This window comes from Notamacropus eugenii, chromosome 6, assembly GCF_028372415.1.
Source record: "Notamacropus eugenii isolate mMacEug1 chromosome 6, mMacEug1.pri_v2, whole genome shotgun sequence".
In the NCBI taxonomy this organism is placed as follows: domain Eukaryota; kingdom Metazoa; phylum Chordata; class Mammalia; order Diprotodontia; family Macropodidae; genus Notamacropus; species Notamacropus eugenii.
In genome coordinates, this window is record NC_092877.1 from 139,231,425 (window position 1) to 139,256,207 (window position 24,783).

The 24,783-nt window shown below is 39.4% G+C and overlaps 1 protein-coding gene across 9 annotated transcripts in view; it reads right to left on the reverse strand.

Annotated features, from left to right (window-relative positions):
• INPP4B (inositol polyphosphate-4-phosphatase type II B) overlaps positions 1-24,783 on the reverse strand; it is a 958,716-nt gene that overhangs the window by 220,276 nt on the left and 713,657 nt on the right. For all 9 annotated transcript variants that reach the window (XM_072621124.1, XM_072621125.1, XM_072621132.1 and 6 more), the window contains 2 exons: positions 4,715-4,845; positions 2,473-2,577 (listed from right to left, as the gene is read on the reverse strand). In XM_072621124.1, the coding sequence (XP_072477225.1) occupies positions 2,473-2,577; positions 4,715-4,845 (236 nt within the window). The remainder of the gene's footprint in view (positions 1-2,472; positions 2,578-4,714; positions 4,846-24,783) is intronic.

Genomic DNA, 24,783 nt, shown 5'->3' on the forward strand with positions numbered 1-24,783 from the left:
ATCCTTAACAGTTTAAGCTTCCTATAATTTCACTTTTTTTTTCCTTTAGAAGTTCAAAGAAAGAAATACATTCTCCCTTCATCTTCTTTGCTTTGTTGTCAGTATCCTTAGGTCTTCTCAGTTCCTCTGCTTTACCTACCATCAAAGACCTTCACATCTGATCTGTTTTACATGTGAGGAAATGAGACATGTCGTGGGCAGCTTCCAAACTAATTAGAGATACATTGTTGCATGACTTTAATAAATCGTAATTGACAAATCAAAGCCATTTAATGTTCTTTCGAGATACTTATAATTTCTTTTGTAAGATTTTAGATTTGCCCTTGCAATATCTCAACTAGTTTCCATGCCATCTAACAGAAAGATAAAAAACAAATTAAGATTCACAGGTTCATGGATTATTTCTAACAGCTGAGTAATATATTTTCCCCAAATATGTAAGTGATTTTTCTACTCAGCTTATAAGAAAGAATGAAATGGCCCCTTTCCTTTCCTCTAGCTTTCCTATTATAAAAAGCAAAAATAAATGAATCAATATAGTTTTACAGAGAAGAAATATGAAGTCCTGATCAGACCTAAATGGTTTGTCTAAGATCACACAGTAAGTACCAAAGTCAATAAGAGAACCCATCCAAAAAAAAATAAAATAAAATAAGAGAACCCATCCCCTGTGACTTCAAATCCATTCTAAGTTCAGATGTTAGGGAAGGTTACTTCAAAGACTACCTATAGCCTATAAGAGGACAGAAGAAAAATAAAATAATTATATAAACCATTCCAAGAAAACCATAAACTAGAGCAGGGAAGGCTTTTTTTTTGGAGGTGGGGTGGAGGGGAGTCAATTCTTTCAACCTAAAATAACTTTTATTACTTCAGGTTTTTATATGCATACATACATACATACATATATATATATATATATATATATATATATATATATATATATATATATATATATATATATATATATATATATATATATATATATATTGGAAAAGAGGGTCTAGAATGTTCTGGCCTCTACATAATTTTCCAGATTTATTTCATTTCTCCCTTTAATGCATTTCTATATCCCAGTCAAATTGGACCAGAAGTTATTCCCTGAATGCCACAAACTCTTATCTCCATGTCTTTGCAAAAGTGAAATCTTTCATGAGTGAGAAGAACTCTTTCTTCATCTCCTTCTCTTAGTATCCTCAGCTTCCTTTGGGGGTTGGCTCAAGTACCACTTCTCATGGGGAGCATTTCTTGGTCTTGCTCTCCTATCCAAACTGTTCGGCCTTTCTGCTCCTTCTTCTAACCACTTGCCTGTGTCTGTGTTTTCCCTAGGAGAGTACATGTTCCTTGAGAGGAGTTTTGTTTTGGCCTTTGTATACCTAAGGACTAAGTGCCTTGTACATAGTAGGCACTAGTTAAACACGTTTTGAATGGGTTAAGGTTTCCTGATTTGGGAGGCAAAGTTTCAAATTGCTTTCTGGAACATCTGGACCAGTACAGAGTTCCACCAGCATTGCACCAAGGTGCCTGTTTTCCCAAATTTGTCAGGGACATACCTAGAAGTTCTTTTTTTTTCCTTCTCATAAAATTAATTAAATTAAATGTCACATAATTGAATTCTTGTTTTGAATTGGCATCAACATTTTTATCTCTAAAATTCAATCTATTCCTATTTTATAAATTGTTCATTTTTGCTTAGAAGAGACAAATCATGATCTTTTGTTGTTCTTGACAAGACCTAGAGCTAACTGAATTGTCTAAGGATGCGTGCCTTTCAGCCTAAGTCTTAATCCTCTAAGTCAAAAGGGCTAGCATTTTTCTCCTCTCAGGAATGAGGCAGCAGAAGACAACAGAATCCCTCATGTGTTCCAAGATGAGAGGATTCTGGCCACCTCAGCACATCCTCCTTGATATTCAAGATGAGACTGCTTCACTTCTCAGGTGAGCAATGAGGATGAAGACTGGTTTGTCAGCATCCTTGCTACATCACAAGACAGATGTTGTCACCTACTCTTTGTTAGCTTGTGTATCGGGGGGCGGGGTCCTAGGAGGTAGAATGAGGCCAATAGGAGACTCTCTCTAACAGAAGCTTGATGACTGTCTGACTCTTCTATTTGCTACTGTTAGTGCTGCATGAAGAAATGAGGGAGTCTCTAGCATTCTTGAGAGCACAGATGTTCAGGGCCCATGCTCTGCTCAGTGCACAAGGCCTGGCAGCTTCTGTACAGTCTCCCAGGATCTCATTTGCCTGGCCTGATTATTCTCCATCCTATTCCAGCTGGCCATTTTTTAAATCTACCGCTTCAAGAGCTTAAACTGCTGCTAGAATAATAGTACATCCTCACATGCATTGCTTCAAGGCCTCCTCACTTCTTTAGCTTAATCATGTCAAAGGGGATGATTCTATCTCAGTGAACACAAAACGCATTAACAAAGCCACATCCCTCACACACTCCTCTGGGAAACATACTTTACCTTTCAACTGGGGGCTGTGAACATGCATTCTTTGCAAATGCAGGTTTATCGGAACGAATTCTAATGTCTTCTCTCCTTTGCTGGAGCTTGATCTGAAGGAAGACCCTGGAAAAGAAACTACTTTAAGTACCATTAAGTACAGTCTGACATCTGCTCCAGCCAATGAGAGACAAACGCATCTGTGGAACACTATTCTTGATTTTTTTTTCAAGCCTATACAATAACGAAGGCACAGAAATCCCAAAAACCACACCTCTGCTTGCAGCCACAGAATTGTATTTGACTCACAAGAAAAATGAATTTTGTGAAGTTTGCTTTAGGTAGCAGGCACAACACTTAGTGCTAATACCATCACGTGGTAGGAATTATGATCTATTTTACATATATAAGTATGTAAAGTATTTATATATATATATGATAACTGATAACATAATATATGTTTACATGTTCTAAAGAAAGCACAATTAATTTATAATTGTACAGTTAGAGAACAGCAATGATTTCCCTTCCTATGATTCATCAATACTAACAACGGAAAAGTTTTGAGAGGGAAAGGACTCATCTTAACAAATAATAGAGCAAAATGAAAGAAATATTATAAAAGTATTTTTATTTAGATATACACTAATTTATATAGCAGTCTAGGATTTATAAGATCATAACATAATGTATTTAAATGTAGAGATGACTAGAGTCCATCTGGTTAAACCTTACATTTAATTGTTGAAAAAAGCCCATCATAGCTAGCCCATACATAAATAAACAAAGAAAGTAACCTAGGTAGACCTTGAACCTTGTCTTAGAATTCCTATGCTCTTTACATCATGCCATGTTGCATATGTACACACACACAGGTATGCACAGACATGTTCCCCAAATTCAATGTCTGCATGTAGTTGTTTAAAAGTTAGATCTCATAATAAATGAATCACTTTTGCAAAATTAAAAAGGGGCAAACAAAAATTACTAATATTTCTCTAAAGTGCTTTTGAGGCATTCTGCAAAGGACTTTGTTTACCACAGTCTATGAGCAAGTGGTATACAGGTATCTGAGGTACTCTAGCTATCATGACTTCATTTTCACAGACTGGGAAACATGCTCAGAATCGCAGGGTCATGTAGCTTTAATTTTTAAAGCTAGGATTCTTCTAATTCAGGTATCTTGACTCCAAGTTTGGGACATCTTCATATCAGCTTCTTGAAACAATTCCTACCTTCCTTCAAAGCTCAGCTTAGGTTTCTACCCTTCCAGTAGAATTCTCCTATTTCCCTAAATTATCTGTTTTCTGCTCCCTGAAACAGCTTTGTGTAACTTTACACACATTTTGTATTTACTTGTTAGTATATGAGTTGTGTATCCACAATGGAATGTAAGTTTCTTGAGTGTAAGTTATGGTTGGGTTTTGCCTTTGAATCTTGAGGGACTGGCAAAGTAGAAACTTAATATTTGTTGAATTAAATTGAATTCTGTGATGCTCAACCAGATGGAAACTTAGAATTTGCAGTGAAAAAAGGTAAGGCCTTATCTACAAGTTGAGGAACAGCTGACAGTCCTTGATAATCTTAATGAGAGATAACCAGGACTTGGAATCAGGAGATATGACAATTAGCACCTTTAACATATTGCTTTGCTTTAAGAAGGTAGGTATACAAAATAGTTAATTTTAATTAGCATTAATAGTTAATTAATATTAATAGTTCCTGCCAGGTTATAATGCCATTCAGATTTGACAAGTTGCCTTTCTTCTAGAATAAGCTAAAAATGCTCTGCACGCTTGAGATGATATATGGCTCTTGGGCAGAGGTTACTTTTACCCTGATTTCCAGATTCAAGGAATGTCAGAACTAAAATTATCTTCAGAAATAATCTAGTTCAACCTATCCCTGCCTTTAGAGAGACAAGGAATCTAGGGCCCAGAGAAATGAAATGGCTTGCCCCATGTTCACAAAGCTAATTAGTGGTAGGACTTCAGAGGATCCCGGAACAAGATTGGAGAATGGTCAAAGTTTACTTGTTTCCATTGGATACCAAAAATCTAATGCTCTCCAGAATCCTGTGAGGAGAAGCGAAATCTCCCTAAGCTGTCAATTAGCTATGACATAGGCTATCCCAGTAAGAAATAACAAACATGTTTTTTCTCTCCTCCCCCTTCTGTTTCTTCTGTAGTCATTCATACTGTTTCTTACTTACTATGACATGAGCTATTATTCCACTGACTAAACAGAGAGACTAGTTACAAACCTGTTTGCTTTCCAAGTTCCGTTAGAATGTCCTGGTACGTGTTCACCATTTGCTCACAGTGAGCAAGAACATTTTTGCGTAGATTATCCCAGTGTGGTGCGAGTTCACCAAGATCCTTTAGCTCCTGGTTTCTATTACAGAAGGGGAGCAAAAAGAAAATATTCTTTGGCTTAAGAAACATCAACTTCTAGTACAAAAACAACCAAAACACCTAGGAAAATGAATTAGTAAGAGCTGGAGAACACTCAATATTGACTTAATACTTAATTTTTTTCTTATTATTATTAAAGTAGCAATTGGATGGAATTAATACCACAATGGTATTAGCACGAAGCCCACACAGGACTTAGTTTCTGAAGTGGGAAATGAGACAAATACTTGATGATCCATAATTTATTAGCTATTGGCTTCATCCCTATCATGAATCCACATCTGACCTGTATCTAGAGTGGTATTGCGGGTGGAAGACTAGAGAGACCTGGCTGTGAGTAATGTTCCAGATACTTGCCACCCTCAGTGACTGAGTAAATCACTTAAGTTCTTTTAACTCTCACTTTTCTTATCTGTAAAATGAGGATAATAACTGTGGTACTTCTGCCTATTTATTCCAAAGACCAAAAGTATGTAGAACACTTAAAATATTATCTAAATACTCATAATAACCATTATAATTATGATTATTATCACAGAAAGCATTTATATAGCTTTCAGTTCTCTGATATTGTCCCTTATCTTACAAAAAATTGAAAATACTTTGGAGAGAGAGAGAGAGAGAGAGAGAGAGAGAGAGAGAGAGAGAGAGAGAGAGAGAGAGAGACGGAGGGAGGGAAGCCTGGAAAAGTGAACCAATAACAAAATGACAGTAAGAGAAAACCTATAGGCATCACTGCACCTATAGAATGGCATGAGATCTAAAGGAAGGTCACAGCATGTGATTGGTGCCCTGAGAGAAAATTCATCAAAAGATGTAGACAAGCATATAGTAGGATGAGAAGCATGGATGAGTTTGGACTTTATTTCCTGGGAGGAAGAGCCACTGACTTGCATGTATGGTCAAAATTAAAGTAGTCTGAACTCATACTTGTAGCTTCAGTACAAAGAGTTTAAGTTATACTAAAAATAGGTACAATCTATCTTATCTCTAGCTGTTAGTCAAAAATGAGGTGTACTTGTTTGAGGTATAGGAGGAAGAATACAGGTTTTAGGTTTAGAAGACCTGAATTACGGCCAAAAATGATTAGCTGGGTTGAGACTGGGAAAATAATTGTCTCTCCAAGCCTCTCGATTTCTTCATTGGCAAAATGGGGTTAATAAAACTTCTACTAATTATAATATATCAATGGGTTACTGTGAAAATGCCAAGTTAATGATGAGTCCCGCTAAACATAGGCCAGAAGTTCTTAAAAAATAGCCAGAGGCCTGTACTTGAATCTTTTGCAGGTTGGTAGGAGGACCTGTCAGAACATACCCTCAGGTGTGTGACAAATGAAAAACCCCAAGAGACAGAGTTTCTTGGTAACTAATAATGAATTTATTAATTAGGCTACCTAATAACCAATAAGTTGGTGGTCAGTGGGTTCTCTCAGAAAAAAAAAAAAAAGACAAAAATATAGAGAGCCTGAAAGCCTTAAATATTTTTTGAAAGGGAATGTCCCTAACAAGTGAAAATCATCTCTGATTGAAGGACATTTAATGAGGAGGTGGGCTAGGAGTCTTCAGTTTTTCTTTCTGAGAACATGGCTTGATCCAGCAATCTACACAAGGGGTCACATCTGCATCCAGACTGCTCTTCTGGTTGGTTTTCTCCTTCATGAGCCGAGTCTCTCTAAAGTGTAATGGAGGGGTATAAGGATGGAAGCTGTTCTCTTTGGATCAAGAACTTGCCCAAACTAGATTCTTTTTACACTCTCAACAGGTTAGCATGTTCCTAGAGGATTAGGATTAAATTAATCAATTGGCCTCATCCTTCAGAGACTGATTTTTTTTTTTTTACAGGGGCTAGGTCTTAGGTGAGGAAATAGAAGGAGAAAAGCCTAGATTTTAATTTTATAATTGACTATTAATATAATGGAATTAATTTTACTCAGTTGCCATTCATTTTTTAATATAATTTATTTATTTACAGTTTTCAACATTGATTTCCACAAGATTTTGAATTCCAAATTTTCTCCCCATCTCTCCCCTACCCGCACCCCAGTATAGTGTGCACCCCAACCACACCTTTCCCCAATCTGCCTTCCCTTCTATCACTCCCCTCTTCTCCCATCTCACTTCCCCTTTGTTTTCCTGTAGGGCAAGATAGATTTATATACCCCATTGTCTATACATCTTATTTCCCAGTTGCATTGAAAAACAAGTTTCAACATTCATTTTTAAAGCTTTGAGTTCCACATTCTCTCCCTTCCTCCCACCCCACAGACCCTCATTGAGAAAGCAAGCAACTCAGTGTAGGTCATATATGTGTAGCCATGCAAAACACTTCCATAACAATCATGTTACAAAAGACTAACCACATTTCCCTCTGTCATGTCCTGCCCTCCATTTATTCCATTCTCTCCCTTGACCTGTCACCCCACAGTAATGTTTGTTTCTGATTACCCCTTCCTCCAATCTACCATCCCTTCTACTATCTACCCTCTCCAATCCCCTTCACCAAACTGAATGTTATTCCTTCCTTAAGCTTCCTTAAGCCAAACCCCATGAGAGTAAACCCATTAAAAAAGTTCTTTCTTGCCTCTTTTATGTGAGATGGTTTACTACATTCTACCTCTCCCTTTCTCTTTTTCTCAGTACATTTTTCTTAATACTTAATCATATTTTTAGATATTCTCCCTTCATATTCAGTTCACCCTGCACCTTCTCTCTCTCTCTCTCTCTCTCTCTCTCTCTCTCTCTCTCTATGTGTATATATATATATATATATATATACACACACACATATATAAACATATATATACATGTACATATATACATATACACATATACCTGCACATATATAATATACACATAGATACACATGTATGTATTTATGTAAATACACACATACACACACACACACACACACACACATATATATTCCCTCTAACTACCTTAATAATGAGAAAGGTCTCATGAGTTACAAATATCGTCTTTCCATGTAGGAATGCAAACATTTCAACTTTAATAAGTCCCTTATGGCTTCTCTTTCTTGTTTACCGTTTAATTCTTGTCTTGATTCTTGTATTTGAAAGTAAAATTTTCTACTTGACTGTGGTCTTTCCAACAAGAATGTTTGGAAGTCCTCTATTTCATTGAAATTTTTTTCCCTGAAGTATTATACTCAGCTTTGCTGCATATATGATTCTTCATTTTAATCCTGGTTCCTTTGACCTCTGGAATATCATATTGCAAGCCCTTTGATCCCTTAGTGTAGAAGCTGCTAAATGGTGTTATCCTGACTACATTTCCACAATACTTGAATTGTTTCTTTCTGGTTGCTTATAATATTTTCTCCTTGACCTGGAAACTCTACAATTTGGTTATAATATTCCTAGGGATTTGCCTTTGGGATCCTTTTCAGGAGATGATTGGTGTATTCTTTCCATTTCTATTTCACCCTCTGGTTCTGGAATATCATAACAGTTTTCCCTGATAATTTCTTGGAAGATGATGTCTAGGCTTTTTTTTTGATTATGGTTTTCAGGTAGACCAACAATTATTAAATTGTCTGTCCTGGATCTATTTTCCAGGTCAGTGGTTTTTCCAGTGAGATATTTCACATTGCCTTCTATTTTTTCATTCTTTTGATTTTGTTTTATAATTCTTGATATCTCATAAAGTCATTAGCTTCCATCTGCTCCATTCTAATTTTTAAGGTATTATTTTCTTCAGTGAGTTTTTGGACCTCCTTTTTCCACTTGGCCAATTCTGCTTTTTAAAGCATTCTTCCCTCATTGGCTTTTTCATTTCTTTTGTCATTTGGGTTAGTCTATTTTTAAAGCTGTTAATTTCTTCAGTATTTTTGGGGCCTCTTCTAGCAAGCTATTGCGTCATTTTTCATGATTTTCTTGCATCGCTCTCATTTCTCTTCCCAATTTTTCTTCTCCTTCTCTTACTTGCTTTTCAAAATCCCTTTGGAGCTCTTCTATAGCCTGAGACCATTTCATATTTTTCTTGGAGGCTTGGGATGTAGGATCCTTGACCTGTCTTCCTCCAGTTGTATACTTTGATTTTCCTCATTGTAAGAAAATATCTTTTCACCAAGAAAGTAGCCTTCTATAGTCTTACTTTTTCCCCCTTTTTGATCACTTCCCCAGTTAATTACTTGACTTTTGAGCTCTTTGTTAAGTGGAGGGTGTACTGTGTCAAGTTTCAGTGGTTTTCTGCAGCTTTTTTCAGAGATATCTCTAGGGACCTGTAAGTTCTCAGTTCCTCCAAAGTGACATAATCAAGTGAGAAGTGTTTACTCCCCTCCTGGCCTGTGCTCTGGTCTGTGAGCAACCACAAGCACTCTTTTCTGCCCTAAAACTGCGAGTAGGATTCCCTCTCCATAGCTGCAACCAACTCTGCCACCCCAGTGCCCCTCCTTGCCACAGGACTGCCACTCACATCAGCCACTCAATTACCCCACCATCTGTAGGCCAAGAGTTCCAGAAGGAACTGCAGCAGTGGCTGCTATAGCAGTGGCTACCATGACCCTGGGGCTGGATGATGTTCCTCTCTTACCCAGGTAAGAGAACTTTCCAACTGACGTTTGAAGCTGTCTCTGATGTTTGTGAGTTGAGAAGTTTCGAAACTGCTACAGTTGCCAGTGATTCAGAACCCTGAGGTCTGCTCCAGTCCTGTCTGTGCTAGCATGGCCCACACTAGGCTGTGCTATATTCCAAGTCCAGTGCAACAGATGCTTCTTGTTGGCCTTCCAAGTTGTTTTGGGTTGGAAATCTGTTTCACTCTGTCATTTTGTGACTTCTGCTGCTCTAGAATTTGTTTAGAGTCATTTTTACAGGTATTTTTAGGGATTTATGGAGAGACCTTAGGCAGGTCCCTGCTTCTACTCCACCATCTTGGCTCTGCCCCTCGGTTGCCATTATTTTTAGAAACTAGGATCAACTATAGCACAATGAGATATCAGAGTAGGGCTTTGTGGAAGAAAAGAGACATATTTACATATAGGAAAGAAAAAGAAAACACTTTGAGTCACTAATAGGTTTGATGAAGTTATTCTATGTTTGATGTCACCTTCCACCAAAAGGACAATTTAATTAAAGATTTTATGCCTGTGCTATAGTTTTTCTTCATCAAAAGAAATTCTTAATCATGCCACTTAGACCTTCAATATTATTTATGATCCTAATTTATACCATTTATCTAGTTGATGCCAATTAACTAAAATTCAAACTTGATTTATAGTGGTCAAGGCTCTCATATGCCACCCTGTTTTTCTTTTTTTTTTTTTTTAAACCATTCACCAACAGTAGCTCCATGACAAATAACAATGAGATGTCTTTGTTGCTGGAATAAATGCTCAATAAAAGATTCATATATTCATAACTTTTAAAATAAAATGTTTTGTGTTGAGTGTGAGACTCTGAGCCAATGACCAAAAGTTTCAACTTACGGGAAAGTTTTTGCAAATACATAAATAAAAGGATCTCATCAAGAACATGTATTGCTGAAAAAGGAAGCAGGCAACTCAAACAGCATGTGACAAGAGATGTTCTACTAATATCTACAAAATAGCCAAAGGACAGGAAGATGACCTCTACTGCACTGAGTGGATCCTCTGTGGAAGATTTATAGAAGGCCATGAATAAAGGGGTGAGGAGTATTGAACATGTCAAGGAAATCATGGATCTCCTTTGAAGTATAACCAGAAAATATCACTTACTCTTGAATATCTTAAAACCTCTTTATTACTCCTCTCTAGGAATTCTAGCTTTCATTGCCACACCTTTCATCTAATGGTCAGGTAGATGGTAGAGTGGATAGAGTTTCCGGCACCAGGAAGACCCGACTTCAAATCCAGCCCAACATTCTCTAGTTGTATGACCCTGGGCAATACACTTAACCTTTATCTGCCTCAATTTCCTCATCTTTAAAATGGGGATAATAAGAGCACTTACCAAACAAGGTAATTGTGAGGATCAAATAAGATAATACTTGTAAAGTGCTTAGCACAGTGTCTGGAACAAAATGAGTACTATAAAAAGATTATTATTTTTGATCATCTTACATTGCTTAACCAACAATTACTTACTTTATTAATTAAATTACTTAATTTCTTACTCATGTGCTTTCCATAAGTTGACTTAGGGATCAGAAAAAAGCTTTGGAACTTGGGGTGGTTGTGATATGGAGTCCTGGGTGATGATGGTTAAAAGGATATTGGAAAGCATCTTTGCCTCATTAAGTCCAAAAGAACCTGGAGAATTATGTGAGATATAGAGTCACAGAGAGGAGTCATAGGTGTATTCATATGTGTAAGTTTTATTTTATAACTAAGGTGAAAAAAATCTGACTAAATTCTCAACAAAGAAATGATAGATAGTTTTACAGTTAAGAACACAACATCCTCATTCACGCTATTCTAAGAAACCTGAGGATATAATATAGTTCTTTCTCTGAAACATGGGAATTTAATCCTTACCACATGAAGTTAAGCTTAAGACCTCTCTCAACATCTTCAGTATTTAACCTGCCTTCTTCACCACCATGATCCACAGAATTCATTATATTCCTTTACTCAAACCAATAAGTTATCAACAAGAATTATCAAGTGTTTACTGTGTGTCAAGCATGGTACTAAGCTGAGGATATAAGGAAAGGCAAAAACAGATTCCAATACTTAAGAAACTCAAATCTAAATGTGAGAGAAAACACACAAACAGCTATGTGATATAAAAGATTTATACAGGGTAAATTGGGAATAATTTCTGAGGGAATGTTTTAGCTTTGAAGGGGACAAGGAAAGGTTTTGTGAAGAGGGAGGATTTTAGGTGAGACTTGAAGAAAGCAAGAGAAGCTGGGATGCAGACAGAAGGAAGAGAGAACGTTTCAGGGGGGAAGGACAGCCAGTGAAGAGGCTCAGAGCTGAGAGATGAATGTTTTATTCTAGGAACAGCAAAAATGGTCAGTGTCTCCAGATTATAGAGGATGTGCAAGGAAATGAATGGTGAGAAAACTTGAAAGGCATGAGGGAATCAGATTATGAAGGTCTTTGAAGCCTAGAGATGGGGTAACTAGATGATGCAGTGGACAGGGCACTGGTCCTGGAGTCAGGAGGATGTGAATTCAGATCTGGTCTCAGACATTTATAAGCTGTGTAATCCTGGGCAAGTTACTTAACCTTGATTTCCTCAAAAAAAGCCTGGAAACACTAAGAATGGACTACAAAGAGGAGATAGAACTACTCAACTCTTGTTTTCTTTTCCATTAAATAAAGTTTGAATTGGAAAGGACAGAATGGAAATCACTAATAGAAAAATAAAACTGGACTAAAACCATGTTAAGTACATTACAGGAAGGATTTTTGTTCAGATATAGGTAGTACTAAGTGGCCCTCCAACTCTAATGTTCTGAAGTCCCATGCCTCTTCCTCTTTCCTCTCCCAACATTCCCTTGCACATGACTTTCAACAACAAGAAACAAACAGTACATCAAACAAACAGTACATTAATTTCAGGTTCCAGAAATGTGTCTTACTGTTCTTGTGCCAATATTATTAACTTTTTTCCCCTCTTGTTTTAATTACAGACAACGCCCCTGATTCTACAGATTTGTCATTAAAGGCCACAGCAGTTGTACACCAGACGCAGTATTTGTCAGTTCAAAATACAGAAGCGAAGGGATCTACAATTAGGGCAATTAAGAAAAAAATTAATATTATCATTGTTTGATGTGAATTTGATATAAAGCATTGTGTGTGCCCAAAGCATACACTTGTCCTTGTTGCACTGAGGGAAAGAAAAGGAATATATAGTACTAAGGGCTTGCTTTATAAAAAATATCTCACATGATCACAAGGGTTTATCTTTATTATGAAAAGGATAATAAACACTTTGTAAGTTCTTCACTGAGATCCAGGGATGTACCCTTAAGCTTTTCTATTTCCTCTAAGCTTTTAACAGAATGTTTTGCAGAACAGGTAATCAGTGAACTTGTGAGATTATTAATGTACTTGGAAACAGTTTGCACTGTGGTTACCAAATGTTCAAAAAATTCAGCAAATTCAAGAAACATTTAGTAAGTCTTAAGTGTAAGACAGAGGCAACTTGGTGCAATGGTTAGAAGGCAGGTCTAAAATATTCATCCTTTTTAAATAATGGAAGGAATATCATCCTCCCTGCAACCCTTTTCTGAAGCAGCTAGGTGTTACAATGAATAGTTACTAGCTTTGTGACACAGGGAAAGTCACCTTTTGTGCTACCGTTATTCAAAGTCTAGTGTACGTAATAACTTTTCCATGAAGCCTAGCCTGATATCTCCAATGAATTGTTTTAAATTTAGCAGACATTTATTAAATATGTGCTATAAGCCAGATAAGTAGTTAGGTAGCTCAGTGGATGGACTGCTAGTCCTGGCCTCAGGAAGACTACCCAGCCTCAGATACCTACTAGTAGTGTGACCCTGGGGGCAAGTCACTTACCCCTGTTTGCCTAAGTTTCTTCCCCTATAAAATGAGTTGGAGAAGAAAATGGCAAACCACTCCAGAATCTTTGCCAAGAAAATCCCAAATGGGGACACAAAGAGCTGGACACAACTAAAATAACCCAACAACATGAAATCCAGAAGCATAGCTGAATAATAATGAGATTGATGGGAAAGAGGTCCAGAAGAAATAACACACTTCTAGGACCATAGATCATACTCTGAGCTGCACAGAATTTTAGAAGCTATGTAGTCAATAGAAGGCACCAGCACTCATGCATCAGAGACATGAACTGTCTTTCTGTGAATGTATCCTGGCAACACGTGCCTCTGTGTATGGATCCCTCTACAATGTGTCCTAGTCACACTTTTATCTTCCTGTGATCCTGTCTGTATATGTTCCCTGTGTGAACCTGGGGCAGTCATTCTCTTGGGAATATGTCCTGAGAGTTCAGAGTTCAGCAGGTGCCTTCAGGCATTAGTCATATATTTCATGCTTATGACTTACTCTTCACAGTAAAATTATGTTTCTTGCAGACAGGTCCTCTGTTACGGGTTTCTCCTGCTCTGCAGTTAGAGGGTAGTACAATACTACCTACAGATTTAATGATCTGTAGATATTCATTGAATTGCTGAAGAGACAAGAAGAGCTAGATGATTGATGATGTTAATATTAACTCCCATTGAGGATACATTTTGAAGTTCATGAAATGTTTTTTCTAAAAGGACCTCATTTGGTAGGAAGATTCCTTCTAGTTCGAATGTTTTCAGATTCTTTGAATTGTTATTGCATGACAAATTATTTTGTGAAAGGAGAGGAATGAATGAACAAATAAATAAGTAATTAAAATAGATATTTTGACAGAGAGGTGAGAGAGAGAGAGAGAGAGAGAGAGAGAGAGAGAGAGAGAGAGAGAGAGATGGAAAACATTCATTAAGCATTAATACATATTAGCCACGTGGAAAGCACTGTGCTAAGTTCTGGGGATACAAATTGAAAAGTAAGACAGTCTATTCTCAAGGAACTCACATTCTAATAAATAGCCTACCCATATGGAATTTACAGGTAGAATATACAGAGAGATAGACAAGAGCTAAATATTACGGAAATTACCATCCCAGGTTTTCTGAGGATGAGAAATTCTGAGAAGTTTTATGACTTGTCTGTAGTTACAGGGCAAATAGCTGCTGGAGTAGGGAATTGAAACCAAGTCTTGTTGACTGCAATTCCTACAATGATTCTCCAAAAATCTATTGTTCTTTATCTGTGACTTTCTTTTGCTGGTCAGCCATGCCCAACTCTTCTTGACCCCATGTGCTTTTTTGTTTGTTTGTTTTTGCAGAGATCCTGGAGAGGTCTGTCATTTCCTTCTCCAACTCATTTTACAAAGAAGGAAACTGAGACAAACAAGGGAAAGTGACTTGCCCAAGGTCTATCTAGGAAGGGTCTGAGGGTGGATTTGAACTCAGGTCTTCCTGACTCCAGGTCTGGCTCTCTACCCACTGTGCCACCCAGCTGCCCCAACTTGCTTATGGCACTAATACTATTCTTCCTGGTAATGTGTTTCTTTTCCCTTGCCCTAGATTATGACCTCCTTGAAAGCAGAGACTGGGGTTTATTCATCTTGATATCTCCTCCAGCTCTTAGCAGAGGGCATGAGTTCAGGAGGCAATCAACAATTGTGAACTGAATTAACCTGAAAAATGGAATAAGGCAGGGGCTGGAGAGGTGGTAAGAGTAATGTGATTAGGTCTAGGAAAGGAAAATAAAAAAAGAGGCAAATAAAGCAGAATCATTGTGCCATAGTGCAGAAAAATACATTTCAAATTCTAGAAAACATACACATAATAACTTGCAGCAACTTGCCAGTAGGTAAGAAAATTCAGCAGATCATTTTAATTATAAGTAAGCCAGATTACCCCAAAGTTCCAAAACTTTCCTTTCACTAACTTATAGCATCTTTTGGGTAGAAAGGGGGCAGCTAAGTGACACAGTAGATAGAGTCCTGGGTCTGGAATCAGGGAGACTCATCTTCATGTGATCAAATCTGGCCTCAGATGCTTACTGGCAGTATGGCCTTGAGTAAGTCAATTAACCTTGTTTGACTCAGTTTCCTTTTTTATAAAATGAACTGGGGAAGAAAAGGGCAAAACACTGAAATATCTCCACCAAGAAAACCCCTAATAGGGTCAGAGAGAGTCAGATACAATTGAATAACAACAAAAAGGACAGAAGAGACCTGTGAGGTGATCTAATCTAACTCCTAGATGAAGTATGAATCTCTTCTAAGACAATTCCAAAAAGGAACCACATAGCCTCTCTTGGACTGGCTTCTCTAATGATGGGAAACAAAGGCAGAATAGTAGAATGAATAGAGAGCTATACTCAATTCAAATCCCACCTTGGATACTTATAAGGTACATGGCCCTGGTCAATTCCCTTAATCTCTCAGTTCCCTAGTCAAGTATCCAAGACTTTCCACGGCAGAAGAGTAACTGACATGGCCTGTCTAAGAAATATTTCTCATCAGGAAACTTCTCACAACAATAAAATTACTAATTTTGGGGGAAAACAAAACAACACAAAAAGCAACAGAAACAAATGACAAGATTTTTGCCATCTAAAGAGGGAGCATTCTCCATTTTTGAACCAGCACTACTAATAACAAGATTTTCTTCATACTGGGCTCCAATTTTCCTTTGCCAATTCTAGCTTCCAATTCTCTGCCTTCTGAGATCAGGTCATGTAAGTCTGGCCCCTCCTTCGCATAACAATTTCTTACGTGACAACATTTCATAGAATCCAAGAATGTCTGAAGCAGGAGGAAAATTCAATACTATCTAGTTTAATCCATTAACTTTACAGGGAAAGCAAATATTACTTAACCCCGAGGTGACAAAAGTCTTAAGTAGAAAAGTAAGAACTCAAACCCAGGTTCTTTGTGACACAGAAAATATGATTGGATCTATTTGTTGAGTAGTGGGGGGGAAATGACAAATGCAGAGCAAAACGCCTCCTTTTTAAAAGACTCCCCTCTGAAAAGTACTTCTTTTACAAATGTTAATAAAAATGTCTAGTCCATGACACATAAACCCAGTTAACTTTTTAAAATGCAATTTTATCTTATTTTCAATTCTAAATTCGCTCTCTCCCACAGCCATTAATAAAAACAAAATCAATGATGTTAGGAATGGAGGATGGGAAGAAGGAATGGAGGGTGGAAAGAGATGGAGAAAAGGAGGGAAGAAAGGGAAGAAAGGAAAGAAGGAGGGAGGGAAGGAAAAGGAAAAGGGAAAGAGAAGGAGGGAAGGAGAAGGGAGTAAGAGTCATGGAAGGAGGAACTGTTCCTCCAAAGGGACTTTACCATCTCTTAAATGCTTGTTAAATAATTACCAATTGGTCATTTATTTGCATGTGAATTTCCTCATTGTGTATGCCCCCATACCCCCCTTGCCCCCCAAGAATATAAATTCAGGGACTCTTTATATTTTGTCTTTTGGTCCTTAGTGTCTAACAGATTAAGCTGCTCATAGTAGGTGCTTAATAATGTTAGTTGAACTAAATGGAATGTTCTGCCCAAAATTCAAGTAGAAGAGGGATTTCCTATTGAGAGAGAAATTCTATGGATATTTCTATTTACAAATTTGCATGCTGATGGCATCATGACCCAAAACACTGTAGGGTCTTTTCAACAAAGTTCCTGTCCACTCACAATAGAGCAGTCTAGTTATCCATATGGAATAACAAAACAGATAAAGGAGAAAGGGAATAAGCATTCTGTGCTAGGCACTGTGTTAAGAACTTTACAAATATCTTTTCATTTGAAGAACACATGTTGTACTGATAATGACAGAGAGCTGGGAAAATCTTGGAAACATTTGATTTAAACCATAACTATTTAAATAATTTGTGCTCTCAAAGAGGAAATTGAACATCATAAAAACAATTAGAATACAGAGCAGGAAACAGCTTACTCACAAAGGGTTGTGGCCTAGTAAGGAGACATTAAGCCTTTATTTTGAAATGTTATAATGTAAGGAGTCACACTGCTTTCTGCATGGTAAACACTTGAGCACTATTTCTCAGTGTTATCGGGCAGAGAGCAAAGGAGTTGGGGAGCTGGGTGGAACAAGGGCCTGAAATTTAAAGACATCTTGACATGGTCCATGTCAATCTGGTCCTGGAAGCAGGAAAACGTGAGTTCTAATACTGTATCTGACAAAGGCTAACTGGGGGCTGTAAGAAATGTGTGGGGCTAGGGCAACTTACTACTCTAGAACAGCATGCACTGATGCCTTTTCTTTTGTGAGAAATTGTACATAAAATTTCCTTGATGAGCATAAGTTTTATGTGATCAAACGCTGTCACTGCTATCTTGAGTGAACACACACTGTGCTAGAATGACACCTTGCTAAGTGTGGAATGAGGCAACCCACTGATGCTGCTAGTACTTTTTGTTTATTGTTTTTCAGTCACGACCCCATCTGGGTTTTCTTAGGACAGATGCTGGAGTGGTTTTATCATTTCCTTCTTGAGCTCATCTTCAGATGAGGAAATGAGGCAAGAAGAGCTCCAGTCTAAGATGATGTATTCAGCTGAAGTAGTTTTATGTTCTTTTTTCAGAGGAGAGACACAACATCTATACAAGATTCTCCTTCTCCATCTCTCAGCATCAGCATGTGTCAAAGAAGAGAAGCAATTTCTGCCTTCTCTCTTTTCTATTGTTCTTCTTTTCAGTAGCAGGTGGTAGTAGAGAGGAAATTAAATCTTTTCTATCCTTTCCTTTTTTTCAGCAGCAAGTAATAGAAGAAAGGTAACAGGGGCAGAGTTAAGATGGCAGAGTAAAAAGAGGGACCTTTTCTAGTGCTCCCTCCATAGTCCATAAAATACCTGTAAAAATGACTCTAAACAAATTCTAGAGCAACAGAAGCCACAAAATGACAGAGTGAAAGAGATTTCCAGCCCAAGGCAGCCTGGAAGGCAGATAGGAAAGATCTATCCCACCAGGTTCAGAGCAGAGTGCAGCCCAGCCTTGGCCATGCAGCATGGCAGGGAAAGGACTAGAGCAGGTTTTAGAGTGTAAAATCACAGGCAGCAGCTGCAGTTCCCAGATCTCTTAACCCATAAATACCAAAAACAGCTTCAAAGGTCAGTGAGAAAGCTCTTTCACCTGGTGAGAAGGGAGCAGGATCCTGCCCTACCCCCCAGCCCCAGGCAGTAGCAGCTTCCATTTTTGGAGTCATTGGCCTAAAGACCCTGGGGGAATTGAGCCACTGATCTGAATCTCAGCCTTGAGTGGTGGTCCTGGAGTGAGGAGGAAGGCTTATGGATCTGATGGAAGCTCTGGACAGGGAATTTTACTCACAGATCCTGGGCAGAAGAGTTCTTTTGGTTGCTCCCAGACCAGTGCACAGGTCAGGAGAAGAGTAAACTCCTCTCCCTTGATTGTGCCACTTTGGAGGAACTCATAACTTATAGGTTCCCAGAGTATACCCTCCACTTCACAAAGGACTCAAAAGTCAAGTAACTGGCTAGGAAAATGCTCCCAAATGGGGAAAAAATGAGACTATAGAAGGTTCTTTCCTTGGTGAACATATATTTTCTTCCATTCTTTTGGATGAGGAAGAACAACATATACCTTCAGAGGAAGACATAAAAGTCAAGGCTCTACATCCAAAACCTCCAAAATAAATATGCAATAATCTCAGGCCATAGAAGAGCTCAAAATGGATTTTGAAAATCAGGTAAGAGATATGGAGGAAAAATTGGGAAGAGAAATGAGAGTGATACAAGAAAATCATGAAAAGCGAGTCAGAAGCCTGCTAAAGGAGACCCAAAAAATGCTGAAGAAAATAACATCTTTAAAAATAGACTAACCCAAATGGCAAAAGAGGTCCAAAAAGCCAATGAGGAGAAGTATGCTTTAAAAAGCAGAATTAGCCAAATGGAAAAGAAGGTTCAAAAGCTCACTGAAGAAAATAGTTCTTTAAAAATTAGAATGGAACAGATGGAAGCTAATGGCTTTCTGAGAAACTAAGAAATTAGAAAACTACTGGGATGGAAGCTCAATTCCATGTGGACAGTCTCGGGCGGGTAAAGGTGGGAACTTCTAAATCTTAGAGTTCTCACGAGGCCCTCCAGGAAACGACTGGGAATCGAGGTGAACCGAGCTATCTCGTGTATTTCCGCCTCTTCCCGTGAGAAACGTGATGGGAGAGAGCTCTCCCCGCCCTCGAGATTGTCCCGGATTGGAGCACACCTGTTGTTACCTAACAGGCTCGGTATTGACATGCAAACTATGTGACGGGAGAGTTTAAGTAGGATCAAGAAAGCCTGAAAGCTCTCTTGGGCGGAGGGGCCACGTGTGTGGACAGAAGGCTCCGCATTTCCTCTTTCTTCTCTCCCCTCCCCCTCTCTCCCCACTTACACTTCTACTTCCAATCTCTTATTGTAAGATTTTTGCCTCCTTGGGAGATTCTTCGCTCCCTCCTAAGGAAGAATTCCCCTGCACTTGTAACTAGACCCTGAAATAAAGCTCAACCCTTGTTCGACTCTGGAACGTCCTTTCTCTCATACGAGCATCCAGTTTGGCCAGCTGAAGACCTCCCATAGAGGTAAGGGAAGACTCGGGTAGCCCACAGGCCTCTAGGCCTGGCAGTTGGCGCCCAAAAAGGGACTGGGAGCGCAGATATCCTGGGTGCTTTGGGAACACCCGGAAGGGGTTGTGAAAGACGCGAGTCCCGAATCCTAGATTCGGAAGGAGAGAAAGAGTGAGAGTAGCTTCCCACACCCATGGGAAAAGGGCAGGGATGGGGAATGAATTGCCAGTAATAAAGCCAGAGGAACAGGAGGTCTGGGCTGAGATACTTTACAGGGAATGCAGGGAGGCGGGGGTCACTATAGAGTTAAACGACCTCCGAGAATTTTGTAAAAGGATTTGGAAAGTTTCTCCTTGGCTCAAGCAGACAGGAATATCAAGAGAAAGATGGGGAGCGGTCGGAGAACAAATGACCGCTTATGAGCAACTATGCCCCGGGGAGCTGGAGGATTTAGATTCCTGATATTCGGTGTAATTAAGAGCCTTTTGGAAGGGCCAGAGAGGCCAGGGCGGGATTGGAATGAGAGTGGAAGCAGAGAGAGGGGAGGGGAGAACCCTGGTAAGAGAAAGTTAAGGAGTGTAGAGAAAAAATAGATTCGGAGCACCATCTAGCTGATGGGAAAGGCGAAGCAGGGGAGCATATGCCGTGTCTTCCCTCTGCGCCTCCTTACAGCATGCTCCATTGGTCAGACAGTCCAGGGCCACAGTCCAGTTTGGAAAAGGGAATACAAAAGGCTATAGAGAATGGAGAAGATGTAGGGACATTTCCTGTGCTAGAAATAGCGGACCCCAGTGTCCCCGGTGGGGTTCGGAGGAGCCACATACCTATAGAGTGGAAGAGAGTAGCGACTCTCAAAGAGTCTTGTACCAAGCACGGCCCCAATTCACCCTTTGTCATAGCCATGCTTGAGACTCTCAGTGGTCAGTTCGTTCTGACTACTAATGACTGGAAGAGCTTAGCCAGAGCCTGCCTTACCCCTGGGCAGAAAGAAATAAGTACAGGGAGGGGCCAGGATCAGCTTCCCATAGCTATTGCCCTTCCCTTAAAGCACTCAGTTCAAATCCAGTTACTAAAGGAAATAGGACAGAATAGACCTGAGTGTACAATCTGGCTCAATGGAATTCCCATGATTGGCCTCCTTGATACTGGAGCAGATAGGACCTGCCTTAGCGGTCGCTCAGTACCCTGGCACTGGAAGCTCAAAGAAAGCCAGAGACCAGTGTGGGGAATAGGAGGGTGCCAAAATACCTTAGAGACAATGCACCCAGTAAAGTGGGAGGCAGAGGATCGCCAAGGGACCATATGGCCGTTGGTGATTCCAGGACTTAGTTTTAACATCTGGGACAGAGACATGAGCCGCCTGGGGATGAAGCTATCAAATTTTTAGTAAGGGCCATTGCTGTTGCACTGGAGTCCCCACCCTTGAATTGGAAGTCAGACACCCCGATTTGGGTGGAGCAATGGCCCCTGACTCCAGAAAAACTCCAGGCATTACAAATACTGGGTAAGGAGCAATTAGCACCCTGGAATGCTCCTGTGTTTGTTATAAAGAAAAAATCCGTAAAATTCAGGTTCCTTACAGATGTTAATCAAGCATTTGTGAGCACCTGGCAGCAGCTATACCAAAATAAACAGCCAGTATGCGGCCTTATCAATTTCACCTTAAAGGCGATTCTCGCTAAACAAAAAAGGGGAGAAAGAGGTCGCCTAACACAATCAGAGCTTGATACAGCTGTCTCAAAAAACTCACATACTACTCCAGCTATGAGACATTTTGTGACTATTCCAAGACAACCCCGCAAGGAAAGTAATACCCAGGCTGGAAATAAGGACACATGGGCCATGGTAAAGGACATGGCCTCAGGGAAATGGAAAGGTCCGTATAAGATACTAATATGGGGTCCAGGGTATGTTTGTGTCTCCACAGGAAAAGGGAATGCGTGGATTCCCATTAGAAGGATCTGTCGGTGGAAACCGATGTTGGAGACGGCGGAGACGCAGGAGGCGGAGACCCCGGAGAGCCTGGAGACCCCGGAGAAGGATCATGCACCACCTGAGTCTGCTGCTAACAGCTTTAACCCTGCTGCCCAGAGAGGAAGCAGCACTCATCCCAACATTGCTGACCACTCCATCTAGGCATCTCTTTCCAGCGGCTGAAGGAGGACTTTGATATCACAAACCCAGGATATTGGGGGGGGAAGGCGTGACCAACATTTCGGGAGATGACCAAATTTTCGCCTGAATACCACAGGCTTGGCCATTCAGGCTTGGCCGTTGAGATCCATTTGCATGACTGAGGGGGTGGTGATGTGTAAGGCACCAGCACTAGCTGCTTCTCTTAGAATATGCTTTGGAATTAGTGATTGCCCTTTCTCTTGTTGTAACTCAGCCATTTAGCTTCATCTTTGTTTTGTCTGATGCCTCTCTTTGTCAGTTGTGCTAGCTGCAGATTTCTGTGTAAATGAAGTCTTGTTGTGGGGTACTCATATGCTAAAGGCCTTCCTAATCCACTCAGCCTCCAGCCACTATTTGCTCTAGAGCCATGTGCGCGCCGCGCAAAACAATAAGGGGGAGATGCTGGGGATGGAAGCTCAATTCCAGGTGGACAGTCTCGGGCGGGTAAAGGTGGGAACTTCTAAATCTTAGAGTTCTCACGAGGCCCTCCAGGAAACGACTGGGAATCGAGGTGAACCGAGCTATCTCGTGTATTTCCGCCTCTTCCCGTGAGAAACGTGATGGGAGAGAGCTCTCCCCGCCCTCGAGATTGTCCCGGATTGGAGCACACCTGTTGTTACCTAACAGGCTCGGTATTGACATACAAACTATGTGACGGGAGAGTTTAAGTAGGATCAGGAAAGCCTGAAAGCTCTCTTGGGCGGAGGGGCCACGTGTGTGGACAGAAGGCTCCGCATTTCCTCTTTCTTCTCTCCCCTCCCCCTCTCTCCCCACTTACACTTCTACTTCCAATCTCTTATTGTAAGATCTTTGCCTCCTTGGGAGATTCTTCGCTCCCTCCTAAGGAAGAATTCCCCTGCACTTGTAACTAGACCCTGAAATAAAGCTCAACCCTTGTTCGACTCTGGAACGTCCTTTCTCTCATACGAGCATCCAGTTTGGCCAGCTGAAGACCTCCCATAGAGGTAAGGGAAGACTCGGGTAGCCCACAGGCCTCTAGGCCTGGCAGAAAACAAAACCAAAAGAATGAAAAAATAGAAGACAATGTGAAATATCGCAATGGAAAAACAACTGACCTGGAAAACAGATCCAGGAGAGACATTTTAAAAATTATCAGACTACCTGAAAGCCATGATCAAAAAGAGTCTAGACATCATCTTTCATGAAATTATCAAGGAAAACTGTCCCGATATTCTAGAACCAGAAGGTAAAATGAATATTGAAAGAATCCACCAATCACCTCCTGAAAGAGATTCCAAAAGGAAAACTCCTAGGAATACTGTCGTCACATTCCAGAGTTCACAGGTCAAGGAGAAAATATTGCAAGCAGCCAGAAAGAAACAATTTGAGTATTGTGGAAATACAATCAGGATAATGCAAGATATAGCAGCTTCTACATTAAGGGATCGAAGAGAATACGATATTCCAGAAGTCAGAAGAACTAGGATTAAAACCAAGAATCACCTACCCAGCAAAACTGAGCATAATACTTCAGGGGGAAAAATGGTCATTCAATGAAATAGAAGACATTGAAGCATTCTTGATGAAAAGACCAGAGCTGAACAGAAAATTTGACTTTCAAACGTAAGACTCAAGAGTAGCATAAAAAAGGTAAACAGGAGAGAGATATCATATATATATATATATATATATATATATATATATATATATATATATATATATACATATATATATATATATGTATATATATATATATATATGTATATATATATATATATATATATATATATATATATATATATATATATATATATACTTACATACATACACACACACACATATAGACAGAGAGCACAGGGTAAGCTGAATAGGAAGGGGTATATCCAAAAAAGTAAAATTAAGGTGTGAGAGAGGAATATATTGAGAAGAGGAAGGGACAAATGGGATGGGGCAAATTATCTCTCATAAAAGAGGTAAGAAAAAGCTTTTTCAATAGAGATGGAAAGTAGGGAGGTGAGAGGGAAAAAGTCAAACTTACTGTCATCACATTTGGCTCAAGGAAGGAATAACATGCACACTCAATCTGGTATGAAAACCTATCTTACATTACAGGACAGTAGGGGAGAAGGGGATAAGTGAGCTGTGGGGGGATGATAGAAGGGAGGGTAAATGGGAGGAGTGAATAATTAGAAGTAAACATTTTTGGAGAGGGACAAACTCAAAAGAGAGAATAGAATAAATAGGGGGCAGGATAGAATGAAGAAAAATACAGTTAGTCTTTCACAACATGACTTATGGAAGTCTTTTGCGTGACTACACATGTATGGTCTATATTGAACTTCTTGTATTCTCAGTAGGGATAGGAGGGAGGAAGAGAGAGAAGTTGGAACTCAAAGTTTTAGGAACAAATGTTGAGAATTGTTTTTTGCATGCAACTGGGAAATAAGAAATACAGATAATGGGGTATAGAAATCTATCTTGCCCTACAAGAAAAAGAGAGAAGATAGGAATAAGGAAAGGGAGGAGTGTGATAGAAGGGAGGGCAGATTGGGGGAAGGGATAATCAGAATGAATAGTGTCTTCAGGTGCGGAGAGGGGAGAGATGGGGAAAATATTTGGAACTCAAAATCTTGTGGAAATGAATGTTGAAAACTGAAAATAAATAAATAAATTTAAATCCCTTCCCCCCCCCCCCAAAAAAAAGAAGA